The sequence below is a fragment of the Peromyscus californicus genome, unplaced genomic scaffold (assembly GCF_007827085.1).
Source record: "Peromyscus californicus insignis strain IS unplaced genomic scaffold, ASM782708v3 Scaffold_2__1_contigs__length_46816999, whole genome shotgun sequence".
Taxonomy (NCBI): Eukaryota; Metazoa; Chordata; class Mammalia; order Rodentia; family Cricetidae; genus Peromyscus; species Peromyscus californicus.
The window spans coordinates 34,716,661-34,731,633 of record NW_026294540.1 but is presented as its reverse complement, the minus strand read 5'-3'; the positions used below and the strand labels follow the sequence as shown (position 1 = coordinate 34,731,633).

The following is a 14,973-nucleotide window of genomic DNA, read 5'->3' as shown; positions in this document are numbered from 1 at the left end:
ACAGCCGCAAAGGAGCAATTGAACTATGAGGGAAGGGTGCACCTGCCGACACCCACCCTGAAGATCTGACATGGAATGGGACACTAAAGAGAAGCAGGTACTCAGGTGACAGCAAAAGGAAGTAAGGGGACATCCGGAAGGACGGTACCAACCCAAGCCCAGTGGCAGCCCAGCAGTGGTCAGCCTCCTGGAGGCAAGAGACGGCCCCGGACTGACTCGGAGAGAGACAAACAGCCAGGTGTGGTGGCTCCTGAGTGCCATCACAGCACTCAGGAGGATGACACAGGAAGGCTACCATGAAGACAGCCGGGGCTACAGATTGAGATCTTGTCTCAAAAAAAAAAAAAAATGTCAAAGAGACAAAGCCACAGAGGGTTTGGACAGGAAACAGGCCCCTCAACTCAGGGAAACATGCTCTGGAACAGGAGTCAGACAAAAAGAAACCAGGGCCTCTCCAGCCAGGGCACTGGGGGCTTGGGCAGGGGTGGCCATGGAGGTAGGAGGAGGGAACACTTGGCTGAAGGCACCAGGTGGGGTCTCTGCAGCAGGGATGCTTCTAACATTATGGGGGGGGGGGCTCTATCAACATGTGAGCCCTTTGTCCTGAGAGTCCCTCAGTGCAGCTTGCTGTCTGAGGAAGGGTACATGCTGACACCAAAGGTGACTGTCACCCCCCTGTGACATCGGTACCTCTAGGGTCTCCAGACATGGAAGTTCCTGCCCATGTGACCATCATGTCCATCCACTGTAAGCCTGTGTGGCATTTGCTGGCAGGACCTAGCTGAAGAGAGCACCTTAGGCTGCTTTCCATGCAGACCCTCTGTGGCAGCAACCAAGAACCCCACTGGCCCACACCTGCCTGACACAGCTCTCTTTCCCAACTGGACTTTGATAGGCTTATAATATCATTTAGACAAAATGCATTATTGTTCTCAAATAAAACAATTGAAATGAGGCTGAGGGTGTGGCTCAGTGATAAAGCTCCTGCCTAGAATCCCCCAGTGAGGAACTGGTGCGTGGGTAACAGAACACCCACCTGAGGGCTGGAAGCCCTGAGTTTCATCCTTAGCACCAAAAATAAATAGACAGACAGACAGACAGACAGAACATTAGGCATCTATTCAGAAAAAAAATGCTCTCAGCCTGCATTTGCAAGACCCGATGCTAAGCTGTGTAAAGTCTTCAAACCAAGCATGTAAAGAGGACCCGCTATCCGAAAACCACGATGGATACTCACATCTACTTCTCCTTGGTCAATCACATAAAAATTATCTCCTTCGTTCCCTACAATCAAAGAGAGAACAGATGTAAGACGCAAAATGAAATGAGTTGCAGCTTCTTGACTACCCGGCAAAGAACCTACATGTTCCAACCAGTGCCAAGTAAATACCAGCCCCAATGCTGGTCCCTGGGTGTAAAGCCCCCCTCTCCTCCTCCTAGGAATTGAACCCAGGGCCTCATGCACAACCAGGCAAAGGCTCGACCAGTGAGCCATCCCCCCAGAACTCTTTTCACTCAGTAAGTTCTTCAGGTTGGTCTCGAACTCAAAATCCACCTGCCCTGGCCTCCTGAATTGTTGGGACGACAGATTTATCCTACCATCATGCTATGTTCCATTAGTTTCTTTTCCATCCCTCCTCCTCCTCCTCCTTTTCCTCTCTCTGTCTCCTCTCCTCTCCTTCCCTCCCTCTCTCTCGCTCCCTCTCTCTTTCTGTTCGTTTGTTTTGAGACAAGGTCTCACTATGTAACCCTAGCTGTCCTGGAACTCACTGTGTAGACCAGGCTGGCCTCGAAGTCCGCCTGCCTCTGCCTCCCTAATACTGTTTTTGTTTTGTTTTGTTTTTTGAGTCTCGCATCATAGCCCAGACTGGCCTTGAACTCATGACAATCCTTCTGCCTCAGCTTCTCGAGCGCCCACCACCCCTGGCATTTCCTTAAGTTGGTCAGGATAGATGATGAGCGTCTAATGGGGAACATACCTTGCTGTATGACCGTTTCCCCGGCGATGTGAGTGACAGGAAACATGGCATCAAATATGTCACTGAAAAACAAACACAGTCGGGAGCTATAGGTGACACCGCCAAGTAAACCTGCTTCCCACAACATAGACCCAGTCCTGTCCACTTACCACCTCTTAGCCCACAGAATCGAGCCTGCAGGCCTCGAGGAGGAGATCCCCTCAAAGTGAAAAGAGGAATTACCGCCTTCACCGGCCCTGCTCCTCAGAGCCATGTGGGTGCTCTGCACACAGCTGACACACACGGCCTGTTTGTTTGCTTCTTTGAGTGTTTTTGCTTTCTTGAGACAGTGTGTCATGTAGCCCAGGCTGGCCTCAAACTATGCAGCCAAGAATGATCTTAACTCCTGACCCTCCTGCCTCCACCTCCCCAGTGCTAGGATTATAGGCACCACCCTGGATTTATGGGGTGCTAGAGATTAAATCCAGGGTTTCTGTATGCTAGGCTAGCACTCTACCAACTGAGTCACCTCCCCAGCCCCCCACTGGCTCCTTACAAGTAAAGAAGGACATTATGGGTACTGTTTTTACAATCCAGTTCGGAGAATAAGTCACAATAGGCTATGAACATTTCTCATGCCAATAAATACAATTCTGTTGGGACGAAGCCATCGAGCCTGATTATGTGGATTTTGTTGGCTTTTGGTTTTGTTTTGGGTTTTTTTTCCTCTTGAGGAAAATATTTACAGTCACAGGAATGTTTATAATTCCAGACACAGACATGACATATGAGGGCTGGGGATGTAGCTCAATAGTAGAGCACTTGCCTAACATGTGAAAGGGCCTGGGTTTAATTCTCAAGCACTCCAAAGATGTAAAGAAATGAGACATCAGTCAGCACCCCTATGTGCAGAACAGAGATGTGCTAGAACACGTGGCCCCTGGAAGTTACCAAAGCTGGGGAGCCCAGAGTGGCCTCTGGACCACCCCTGCAGCCTAGTGGCTTCATCTTCTAAATGCAGATGTGAAATGGGCTGTTGGACAGAAGCCAAGGGGAGTGAATAGGGGCAGGCTGTCGGAGTCACCAGAAACAGTAGGGAGGCGCAAGTCAGCCACACTTGTCCCAAATCTGCCACTCACTGTGTAGTCACTACAACAGTCAGGAATGCCAGCCCACTCTCCTGATATGCCACATCCACCGTCAGAGACCTCCCTTTCTCCAGGGTCCCTGGGTCCCCCAAAGAGGATGTTATGATGATGGGGAGGCTAAGGGACAAGTACAGAACCCCCTAGTCAGGGAATGTGCATGCTTGGAAACATTGGACACTTCCCTGTCCAGAAAGGAGTGTATACAGATCGATAAATTGAGGCAAGCCTCAGGAGAACTTAAAGGCCCTCTCTGGCCAGAAAATATACAAAGCCATCTGGGAAGAAAATACAAAATGAAAGATCCAGACTGCTCCGTGCTCTAGTTCCAACATTCAGGGAATATAAATAATTCTTTACAAGACCTGTGGGAGATCAGCCTGGTCAACATTCCATCCTGGAGAAAGGAAGAACACAGGAGGCCACGCCCCTTGCTGAGGATTCACAGATAATAGTTGCCAGGGGAGGGGCCAATGAGGCCCCAACCCCTTCCTAAGGACTTATACAGTTTATAGTTGCTGGGGGAGGGTCATGAAGCTCCACCCTTCCCCGAGGCTTTTCAGATAGTTACTGGCTGATGGGGGAGGGAAGGAGATTTTCTTCAGTGGTATAGCCACCGGAAAGCTGTCCATGCTCCTGTGGATAACACCTCAGCCATGCTCCTGTAAGTACAGGGCTCTATGACGCTCACCAGTCACCAAAGGAATAAAAGACATAAAAACAGTAGAGGGATAAAGTGGGAAAAGGAAAGTCAGGTGGTGTGGGAGAGGGATAAGAGAAGGTAAGAGGAGGTGAATATGATCCAAATGCTTTACACACCTGTAGGGAATGTCATAATGAACCCATTGTCATATATAGTTACTGTATTTTTTTTTTAAGCCCTGGCTATTCTCTCTCAAACATGCTTCTCTGTAGCTCTTCATTCCAACCCCACCTACATCTTGGTTTGTAGTTTGCTGTGCTCACTGGGAGAAGGGAGGCAGTCCCGCAAAGGAGCTGTGGGCAGGTCTCAGGCCAGCTCTAGATGTCTGGCTCCTGACAGGGTGCTTCTTGGCCACAGCATCTCCAGTATCTGCAGGAACCATCCCAGCCTGGCTACATTTCCTCAAAACCACAAAACACGGGTCTGAGAAAGAGCAGGTCTTTAACAAATGACCTTTTGGTTCCTCCCACGTTAAAATAATAACCCCTGGCTCACAGGGTAGTGCGTGTGCGCGTTCACGTGTGCCTGTGTGTACACATGTCTGTGGGTGCATGTGGAGGTCAGAGGGTGACATCCTGTCTCTTCCTAAATCACCCTCCTCATGGTGTGTATGGACATATGAGGTGTGGTGTGGTCAGTATGTATGCACATGTGTGTGCAGGGGCAGGTGCCTTTGCACATGTGTGGAGGCCAGAGGAGGGTAGCAGGTGTCCTGCTCTATCACACTCCACCTCATTTTTGTATCTGCCTCCACAGGACTGATGTGACAGGCCTATGTGCTGCCACACCCGGCTTTTCCTGTGGGTGCTGGGGATTCGAACTCAGGTCCTTGTGCTTACTCAGCAAGTAGTCCTACCCGCTGAGCCCCTCTCCATCTTAGTTTTTGAGCCCGGATCTCTCTCTGAACTTGCATCCTGGCTGGTAAGCTCTAAATATCTTCCTGTCTCTGCCTCCCTGAGGCTGAGGCTACAAGGACATGCTACTGCACTTGGATTCTGAGGTTTGAACTCAGGTCCTCACACTTGTACAACACACACTTTATACCCGTTGAGCTATACTCAGGGGTGGAATATATAGACATATGTATGTATACATATATGCACATACATAAGCAATGTGTATATGCATATAGTTTTATTCTGTAAGTAATGAAGCAGATCCTATGTGTGCCCCACCCGCCCACTCAGGCAGCTGCTTCTTTACCCCCCTGGCTTCGGACACTTCTCCACTGAGATGTTATTAGGTCTGGAATGTACGAGTCCACCTTCCTGAGTCTAAGGGTATGATGGGTAGCCAGCGTCAGCGTCACCTCAGCCTGTCCTGGGTTGTCTCTCCCTGCCTGAGCATGCACAAAGGAGGCCTGCTACGTGCACCACGGTTCTCTCTTATCTTGGGGAAGGTGCACCAATCTAGCAACTTTCTTTTCTTCTTTGGTTTCACTCTGTAGCCCAGGCTGGCCTTGAACTCGTGACGATCCTCACACCTCCGCTTTCTAGTGGCTGGGATTACAGTGCGAGCCAGCTCACGCAGCTCCCTTGTGCTCTTAAGACTCCTTTCATTCATCTCTCCCTGCCCTGAGGACATTCCAGATATTCCCATGTTTATGTAATCACATAGTGGGCCACGATGAACATTCCAGAGCTCTGCAAGATGAGGGCAGATAACTATGATCGCATCTCTCTACTCTATGGAGCTTGCTTCCTCTTGTACTCCTGCCTGAGTTGGCCAAGGCGGGAATGGACTGAAAATGTTTTCTGGACAAACAGCTTCCCCACACTGAGTCTGGCTCTCAGTGTCAGACGCAGATGTTTGCACACATCAAAGTAGGTTTACCTGGGGCAGCCTTTTGTCAAACATCATTGAATGACCCCACATATCTCTGTGAATACGCCAATGTCTCCTCCACTGCCCAACTGTATGGCCATCACAGAAGCAAGCTGGGGACATGGAGACACCAAAAATGCCACCGGAGCAGCCAGGCTGGGTCTCACTCACCACAGAGGCCTAGAAGCCATGTTTCCCTCTGAGAAACCCGACACCCCTTAAGAAGACTCAACAGGCTCAGTCAATGGCTCTACCCACTCCCCCTGCCTCCCTCCAACCAGACAAACCTAATCCCTTCCCCTCTCTCTCGGCACTTAATGGCATTAAAAGACACTGGCTTCCTCTGCCTGTAAAAAGGAAAACAGTTTTCCACTCTGATCTGGAAGTCACCTCGAGAGGGTTCAACTGAAGCCACAGGCAGAAATCATAAACAGCCTCACATTTGGAAACCCGATCAACCCACCCTCCCTGTCAACAACACTGGCTGCTCACAGTGCAGCAGTGGCTGGGCTCTGGGGTGCAGGGAGCTCATCAGTCAGGCCGACAGGGGAGACGAGCCCATCAGATCACCACCAAAGGCACCAAAAGTCCAGCACTGCCCTGAGTCCTTTGGGCCAACTCTGGTCCCATGAACACCTGTCCTAACAAAGTTGGAATGGTAATGACCTCTGCTTCCAGTTAGGGAAGCTAGAAACACTATGTAACCTTATCCCAGCTCTCACTAGCCTGTGGCTAAGAGTACAAACCTTTTGAGAGTCTGTCTGTACCTAGGCCATTGTTTCCCATCAATGTCTCTCCTGTGACACCTCAGCTCTGGTACTTCTCAGCCAAAATGGATAAGGGAATGGAGGGGATGTAAAGGTGAATACGGAAAGGTGGGTGGATGGGTGGATGAATAGATGGGTGGATGAATGGATGGGTGGATGGATGGATGGGTGGATGGACAACTGGATGAAAGGATGAGTAGACAAGTAGATGGATGAAGGGATTAAAGAATGAATGGATAGATGAATAGATGGATGTATGGACAGGTGATGGAAGGATGGATGAGTGGATAGATAGACATATAGATAAATGAACAAGTAAGTAGATGAGTGGATGGGAGAATGGACAAACAGATGGATGGACATGTGATAGATGGATAGATGTATGGATATACCGATAGGTGAACAGATAGATGGGTAGGTGGATGGATGGATGAACAGATGGATGGGTGGATGTATGGATGTATGGATGAATAATGGATAAATGGATGAATTGGTGGACAGACTACAGAATAAGACAAAAGAAGAAAAGAAAGTTGCTAGAATGATGCATTTTCACCCAGATAAGAGAGAGAACAGGAGCACAAAGAAGTAGCAGGCCTCCTTTGTGGATGCCCAGGCAGGGAGTGACAACCCAGGGCAGGATGGATGGATGGTGAATAAACATTATAGATGGGCTAGTGGATAGACAGATGTATGGGCGAAGTGGACAGGGGAATGGACAGTTGTGGATAGATAGGTGGACAGATGGATGCATGGGTGGGTGATGGGACAGGTGGGTAGATGGGTGAATGAACAGTGGGTGATGGACAACGCATATGTGGGTGAATAAAAGAGAAGGGTAGGGCTAAGGAAAGAGCGCAAATTGAAAGGACAGTGAGTAGTGTACGGACAGAAAGACAATGCAGCCTTTCTTGACATACACAGCAAACAGCAAAAGCTTCAGCACTGCCTGCCTTGAACCCACCATCTCCACACTGAGGAACCCCTGTGATCCGATGACTTGGAAAGGTGTGTATCCAGTAATAGACACTGGGATACTCCTTACCCTAAACAAAGTCCAGAATGCAGAGTCAGGGATGGATTAAAAATCATGGTACTAGGCCAGGTGTGGTGGCATGTACCTTTAACCCCAGAACTTGGGACTAAAGGCAGGTGGATCTCTGAGAGTTCAAGACCAGCTAGGGCTCCACAGTGAGACCCTGTCTCAAAAAAACAAATTTTTTTCAGTCATGATATCGCTAAAAAGTGTAATGTCGTGTGATCATTAAAAACTGATGATGCAGGGTCACAGAAACACTGAGGTCAAGAGCACTTGCTGCTCTTACACAGCCCACGTTTGGTTCCCAGCACCCATTTCAGGAGGTTCACAACCACCTGTAACTCCATCTCCAGAGGATGTTCTCTTCTGGCTTCTGCAGGCCCCTGTACTCACACATACAAGCATACACACACACACACACACACACACACACACACACACACACACGTAATAAAAAATAAACTTATTAAAAACCAATGATCCACAATGATAAGGGGAAAAGATGTTTATGATGCTATCAGTGGAAAAAGTGACTAACAGAGCAACACAATTTTAAAAAATCAAACACAACCCCAGCACTTGGGAGGCAGAAGAACGCAGAGCTCTGTGAGTCTAAGGCCAGCCTGGTCTATACAGTGAATTCCAAGACAGCCAGTGATACACTGAGAGAATCTGTCTCAAAATAAATAAAAATAAAATGAAACAGTCGGCCTAATGGCATGCCATAATGCTACACAGCTACCTCGGGGGAGAGAGACTGGGCTGAGCCCCCACATGGGTGAGTGTGAGTGTGCCCAAATGTATGTGTGCTAAAGTGGGCATGAGGCAGTCGGAAGAAAACACTCATGAGTCACTCGTCTCCTTCCCCATGTCGATTTGAGAATCAGATTCAGGACGTCAAGTGTGGCAGCAAGCTCAGCCATCTTGCCAGCCCTCCACTTCACTTTCTTGAGATGGGGGGGTCTCTCACTCATCTGGGCCTCACTGATTCAATCTGGCTGATAAGCAGGGAGGCCCAGGGATCCTCGTGTTTCTTCCTCCCCAGTTGTAGAATCACAGACCGGCTTCTATGTGAATGCTGGGGGTCCAAAATCAGATCCTCTGGCTTTATCAACTGAGTCATCCCTCCAGACTCTTTATTTGTATTAGTGATGTTCCACATATAATCTATGAATCTATGTATATTTCTTTAAAATCACCCAGTTGCCTCTTGGAGAATGCCATGCCTACTCTTTGAGGATATGCTGGAGAATCTCAACGAGTGTGTGTGTGTGTGTGTGTGTGTGTGTGTGTGTGTGTGTGTGTGTGTGTGTGTGTATTTTTGTTTTGTTTTGTTTTGGGGACAAGATCTCTCACTCTGTAGCTCACGCTGGCTTTGAACTCTTGATTCCCCTGCCTCAGCTTGCCAAGTCTAGTCTTGGAATTGAAGACATATACCACCACACCCAGCTAACATTTTTCAAGCCAGACCCCCAAGGCAAAAATCTCAACTTTTAAATTTTAGAACACATCTATGTAGGCGTGATCCAGACTCCAAACCCTTAACTTAGTACACAGGAGAGAAGCCAGAGGGCCCGTGCAAAGCCAACCCTCTGACTGACACTCGTCCAGTGTGCCAGACCCACTTCCACAATCTGCACGTGCCACACCCCGCTGCCTGCCCTCAGAGTCGGGGAAAGTGGGCAACTGAAAGCCCTTCAGTCCCAACATACAGACGCAGCATCAGGCCCCAGACACAGCACGCACAAGATAGAACCGTCTCGGCTACATCCTGTCTTCAGATTCTCAGAACTGCTCATTTCCTCTCCCCACAGATGGGGCTCCTGGGCGCTGCCAGCTCAGGTCAGGACGGGCTCAGGAATCCCCTGCCTGAAGACACTCTCCAAAGCCCCCACTTGCCCTGCCCCAGCCCCCACGGTCCTTCCTCCAACCTCAGAAGGAGATGCCAGGGAAATGAACAGATGGTTCACTCATAAAGTGCTTGTGAGGACCTGTGTCTGGCTCCTGCTTGTAATTCCACCACTCGGGAGGTGGAGGCACGGGAGCATTCCTGGGCCGGGCTGGACAAACAGCCTAGCTAACTCAGTCAGTGTCTGTCAAGTGAAGGGTTGATTTCTAGCCTCCACGTGTGCACACTCAGACACACATACACACACACACACATACATACACACACACACACACGCACGCACGCACGCACGCACGCACGCACATACATACACAGGGATGCCAGTGTGTGAGGACTCACAGGGTAGCAAAGGACTGTGATAAGTTGGTGAAAAACTGAGGGCAGGGAGAAACAGGCCCACAGACTTAGTGAAGATCCTGAGAGCCAGGGCTGGCCATGTGACAGAGGAAGCAGCGGAAGCCTCTCCTCTGTACCTCAGGGGACAAACAGAGAAAGGCTTGGACCCCCACCCAAGGGGAGCCTTCTTAATAGTCTCTCACTTAACGTCCCTGCTCGGGCTCCAAGACCACTCCCACTTTACAGACATGGAAACTGAGGCTCCGCAGATTGTAAGGGGACCACTAAGGCTGACCCTGGGAAGTATGCTCCAGTGTCTATACTATGACCTATACAAATGTCTGCCATGACCTCACACCTGCCTCATGGAATTCACCAGAGACCACGTGGAAAGGCTTGGCCCCAGTCTAGGAAAGTTCAGATCCTCTGGTGCTATGAGTCTGTGCTGAGGGTCCCACCCACCTCTTAGGCTGGAAACAGACCTCGCCTCTTACCAGCAAGAGCGGCCTGAGAATGTTCTGAAGACATGGAAAGGGAAAACACTGTCAAGGCAGAGAAGTCTGCTGATCACACACCACCGCATATGGGTGAAGACGTGCATGGCTGAGTGGACATGAACAGCACCCACTGACCTACTGCTGTATGTGAGCCATGCACTCAGCCCAAGGTTAAACATTTGCTCCAGGCCCTGCTGTTCCCCGCAGGGTCAACAGACCATGTATCTGTCCATGGCCAAATCTTGTGAGCTATTTATTCCCTTCAACAATTTTAGTTAAACCTCAGAGGGTGCAAAATGTAGCCATTGCTTATGACATCCCTGTGCCCTCAGACCTCAGGAACCGTGCAGGTGGCTTTTCTTCCTTATCAGCTCACGTTCCTAACGGCCTGCAGACTACAACAAGCTTGGAGGCGGACCACTAGGTAAACACCCCTCCCCGCCCCACTGCATTTTATGCAAACAAGTCCTGCTGCCTTCTTAGGACCAGGAGCCCCAGGGAGGCAGGGGGAGGAAGAAAAGTCTGTGGAGCCAATGAGAACACATCTCAGAGATCCTAACAACCAATCAATATGCATCTTCGACCTGCACCCATAACTGTACCCACCCAGGCTGGGGTCAGTGGCCAGGGGCCAGGGAGGCCACCCTCCCTATATCCATCAATACACACAGCATTTCTGAAATTAGAAAGGAACTTTGAGGGGGTTAGGGAAATGACTCAGTAGGTAAGAGCGCTTGCTGTGCAGGAATGAAGACTTGAGTTCAAATCCACCGCACACACATAAAAAGCCAAGCACAGCCCCAGCACTGTGGGGATAGAAACGACAGGATCACTGGGGTTTGCTGACTGCCAGCCTAGCTACAGGTTCAGTGAGAGACCCTACACGAAGGGACTTGGAGGGTAACAGAGCAGGACACCTGACAGCCTCCGTCAGGTTGGAAAGAAGGAAGGAATTTTTAAATGAAAGCACAATGACCATGATGGCTATTGTCAATTTGACTACATCTGGAATTACCTAAAACCCAAACAGCTGGATACACCTGTGAGGGATTTTTCCTTAATTAAATCGTTTGAAAATTATATATCTTAATTAAATCACTTAGATGATTTAAATCGTCCAAATTAAATCCACATTAAATCTGGGTCTTTTGAGATGGGAAGATCTACCTTTAATCTGGGCCACACCTTCTGCTGGCAACCTATATAGAGACATGGAAGAAGGAAGTGTGCTCTCTTTATCTGCTTGCTCTCACTCTTGCTGGCAAGTCCATCCCTTCACTGGCATTAGAGACTACTTCTTCAGGATTCTGGCACATACTGAAGACCAGCTGAGATATCTAGCCTCGTGGACTGAACAACTACTCGATTCTTGGACCTTCCATTCAGAGGCAGCCATTGTTGGATTAGCTGGACCATAGCCTGTAAGCCATTCTAATAAATCCCATAGATAGACAGATGATAGATAGATAGATAGATAGATAGATAGATAGATAGATAGACAGATATTCATTCTATAAGTTCTGTTCCTCTAGAGAACCCTGATTAATACAATGACACTGATCACAGATAATGAAATGCAAGACCCTCCATGGTAATGAATAGACCAAACTATGAACACAGCATTTCTGTGCTGTCACTTTAAAAATAATTTTTTCATTAAAAAAAAAGGGGGTGGAGCTGGAAAGACAGCTTGGCAGTTATCAGCAGTTAAGATCACTTGTTACTCTTGCAGAGGGCTGGGGTTCAATTACAAGAACCCAAATGGCAGCTCACAACCATTCATAACTCAAATTCCAAGGGATATGATGTCTTCTGTCTTAGTTTCTTTTGCTTTAATAAGACACCATGACCAAGGCAATTTTAGAAGAGTTTATATGAGGCTTCAGAGAGTTAGAGTCCATGACCATCATGGTGGGAACAAGGCTGTAGGCAGGCAGAGAGAGCTTACATCTTGATCCACAAGCATAAAGCAGAGAGAGAGAGACAGAGAAAGACAGACAGAGAGAGAGACAGAAAGAGAGAGAGAACTGAGATTGCCATGTGTTGTGGAATGTTATTTAAACTAAGCAAAGATGTTACATTTGTTTATGGTGAATTTGCTTAATTATGTAAAGATGTGTTGCTGTTTTACCTTGCCTTCCTAAGGCACCTGATTGGTCTAATAAAAAGCTGGATAACCAATAGCTAAGCAGTAGAGGAATAGGCAGAGCTGGTGGACAGAGGGAATAAGGAGAAGGAAGAATCTGCACTCGAAAGAAGAGAACGATGGAAGAGAGAATGAAGGAGAAAGAGAAGGAGACATCTGGGGCCAGCCAGTCAGGCAACCGCCAGCCGGCAAAACATGGAGTAGGAAATACAGAATGAAAGAAAGGTAAAATGCCCCAGGGCAAAACATAGATGAAGAGAAACAGGTTAATTTAAGTTATAAGAGCTGGCAAAAAAAAAATCCTAAACTAAGGTTGAACATTCATAACTAATAAGTCTCAATATCACAATTTGGAAACTGGTTGGTGGCCCAAAGAAAGTCCGCTACAGTCATGGACTTTTGAAACCTCAAAGCACACACCCAAGTGACACACCTCCTCCAACAAGGTCACACCTCCTAATCCTTCCCAAATAGCTCCACCAACTGGGAACCAAGCATTCAAGTATATGAGCCTATGGGGGGTCAGTCTCATTCAAACCACCATATCATCATCTGACCTCTGTGGGCACCAGACACACTCATGGTACACATATATACATGCAGGCAAAATATTCATACACATAAAATGAAATAAATAAATCTAAAAAAATTCTTAATTAGAAAAAAAAATTAAACCAATCCACGCCTGGTGATACAAGCTTATAATCACAGATACCTGAGAGACTGAGGCATGAAGATTATGAGTTCAATAACCACCAAGATCTATAGATCAAGTTGAAGGCCAACCTAGGTGAATTACTGAGACCTTGCCTCAAAATAAAAAGTAAAAACAGGGCTAAAAAGACGACTCAGTGGTAGAGCACCTGCCTAGAATCCCCCAGTGAGGGGCTGGGGTGAGGCTCAGTGGTAGAGCACCTGCCTAGAATCCCCCAGTGAGGGACTGGGGTGTGACTCAGTGGTAGAGCACCTGCCTAGAATCCTCTGATGAGAGGCTGAGACATGCCAATCTCCAGTACAGCTAAGAAGTAAAACAAATGTTTAAACATTTTGGTGGGGGTGGGGTCAGAGTGAAGGCATGTGCTCACTCCCTGGCTGATGTCAGTGAACAGAACAACACCTATGTGTGTATGCAGTAGTGAACTGACCAAAACAAATAGCAATTGTGAGCAATGGAAAGAAACCATTTACAAAAGCCCCCACTGAGAGCAGAAAATTGGTTCATATTTTCTCACTAACGTTGCTGATAGTGAGGCTGAAGAGAGGGAGAGGAGGCAACTAAAAGTTTCATCTCCTTGGCAACTGTTCTGAAAGACCCAAACAAGGAGGACTCTCTGCCATTCTGATCTGTGCTTTCAGTCAATGCTCTGTAGACAGGAAGCGTCCAGACTCCCAGGCACCGTGGCGTCGGTCTGTCTTACACTGGCCATCCCAGACCAAGTGGCCTTCGGCTGCTGGTGAGAGCAACAGATGTGGTGTCCTGGCTTGTATTGAGGCTCTCTCACTGTTTAGGTGGAGGCTCGCTCTATTTCCAAATACTTCTATGGGGACAGTAATAACTCAGCCCTGGCTGTCTGCACATTGTGGAGCATGGCTGCCTCCTCCCAGAAGGCTGCCCATGAGCACTATGGGATCTCTTCACACTGTCCAAGGCCAGGTGCCTGGCTCTGGGCCCTAGACTGTGAAGTCCATGAGTTCCAAGATTCAGAGTGGGGATGCATTTGTGGGGTTATAAGAGGCACAGGCCTGAGTCCCCACTGTGGATTGAGGGTTTGGGGGTGGACGGTTGGATGTATCTCTTCCTCATTGTGGCTTCCACCCAGAGTCACTAGCCCACGTGCTGGCTACGGAGGTTCACAGCATCCACAGATGATCTGGCCCACTTGACCTTCTGAATCTGTGCATGCACGTTGAGGAGGCTGAAGACAATTTTAAACCAGTAGCCTTTACCCTCCCCACCCCCACCCTGCCCAGAAGCAAGGGATCTCGCTTCTGTCACCGTGTTGCTGTAGCCATGACAACTCAAAACACCCATTTATGGTTTGAATTCAAAGTCTCCCCAGAAAAGCTCATCACTGAGCGGTGATTGGCTTGTGAAGGCTCTGACTTCATCATAAGAGAATCCCATAATGCACTCAGAATATGGTACCCAGCTTGGCAAGAATGAAGATCTTCCAAAGAGACACTCCTCTGCCTCTCCCTGTGGCCATTAGACCATGAAAGCAATGGTGCCCAAGGAATTGGAATTTCCTCCCAGGAATCTCACACTGGGAGGAGAAAAAAAAAAAAAAAAAGGCTGGAAGAGGTTTCATATTGCTATTTGTCAGACCACAGACCACCCTGCAGAAGAGGCCACAGCCAGGACAATGATGATAGACAGGACCACATCTTGCCCGGGACTGCGTAACTATGCAAAATATCTTGCCTTCTATTAAAACCTAAATTCACATCAGGACCTCAAAGGTGGACTTGGGGAGGGGTCACCTTTGTTTTCCTCTTCCCAAGGTGGCCACATTGAGGGGCTCTCTTTTTCTGTGCTTCTATTTCTCATTTTTTGGTTAGCTGTCACGCAGGGGATGGAAGATGGGGCTTTTTGTGCTTGCTAGGCAAGGACCCTACCACTGTCCCCAGTTCTAAATGGGGCTCCTTCTA

General features: G+C 48.3%; 1 protein-coding gene across 1 annotated transcript in view; it reads right to left on the bottom strand.

Annotated features, from left to right (window-relative positions):
* Nucleotides 1–14,973, bottom strand: part of Prkar1b (protein kinase cAMP-dependent type I regulatory subunit beta) — a 116,617-nt gene that overhangs the window by 45,391 nt on the left and 56,253 nt on the right. The window contains exons 5-6 of the mRNA XM_052754292.1: nt 1,980–2,041; nt 1,238–1,284 (exon numbers count right to left, since the gene is read on the bottom strand). Coding sequence (XP_052610252.1) covers nt 1,238–1,284; nt 1,980–2,041 — 109 coding nt within the window. The remainder of the gene's footprint in view (nt 1–1,237; nt 1,285–1,979; nt 2,042–14,973) is intronic.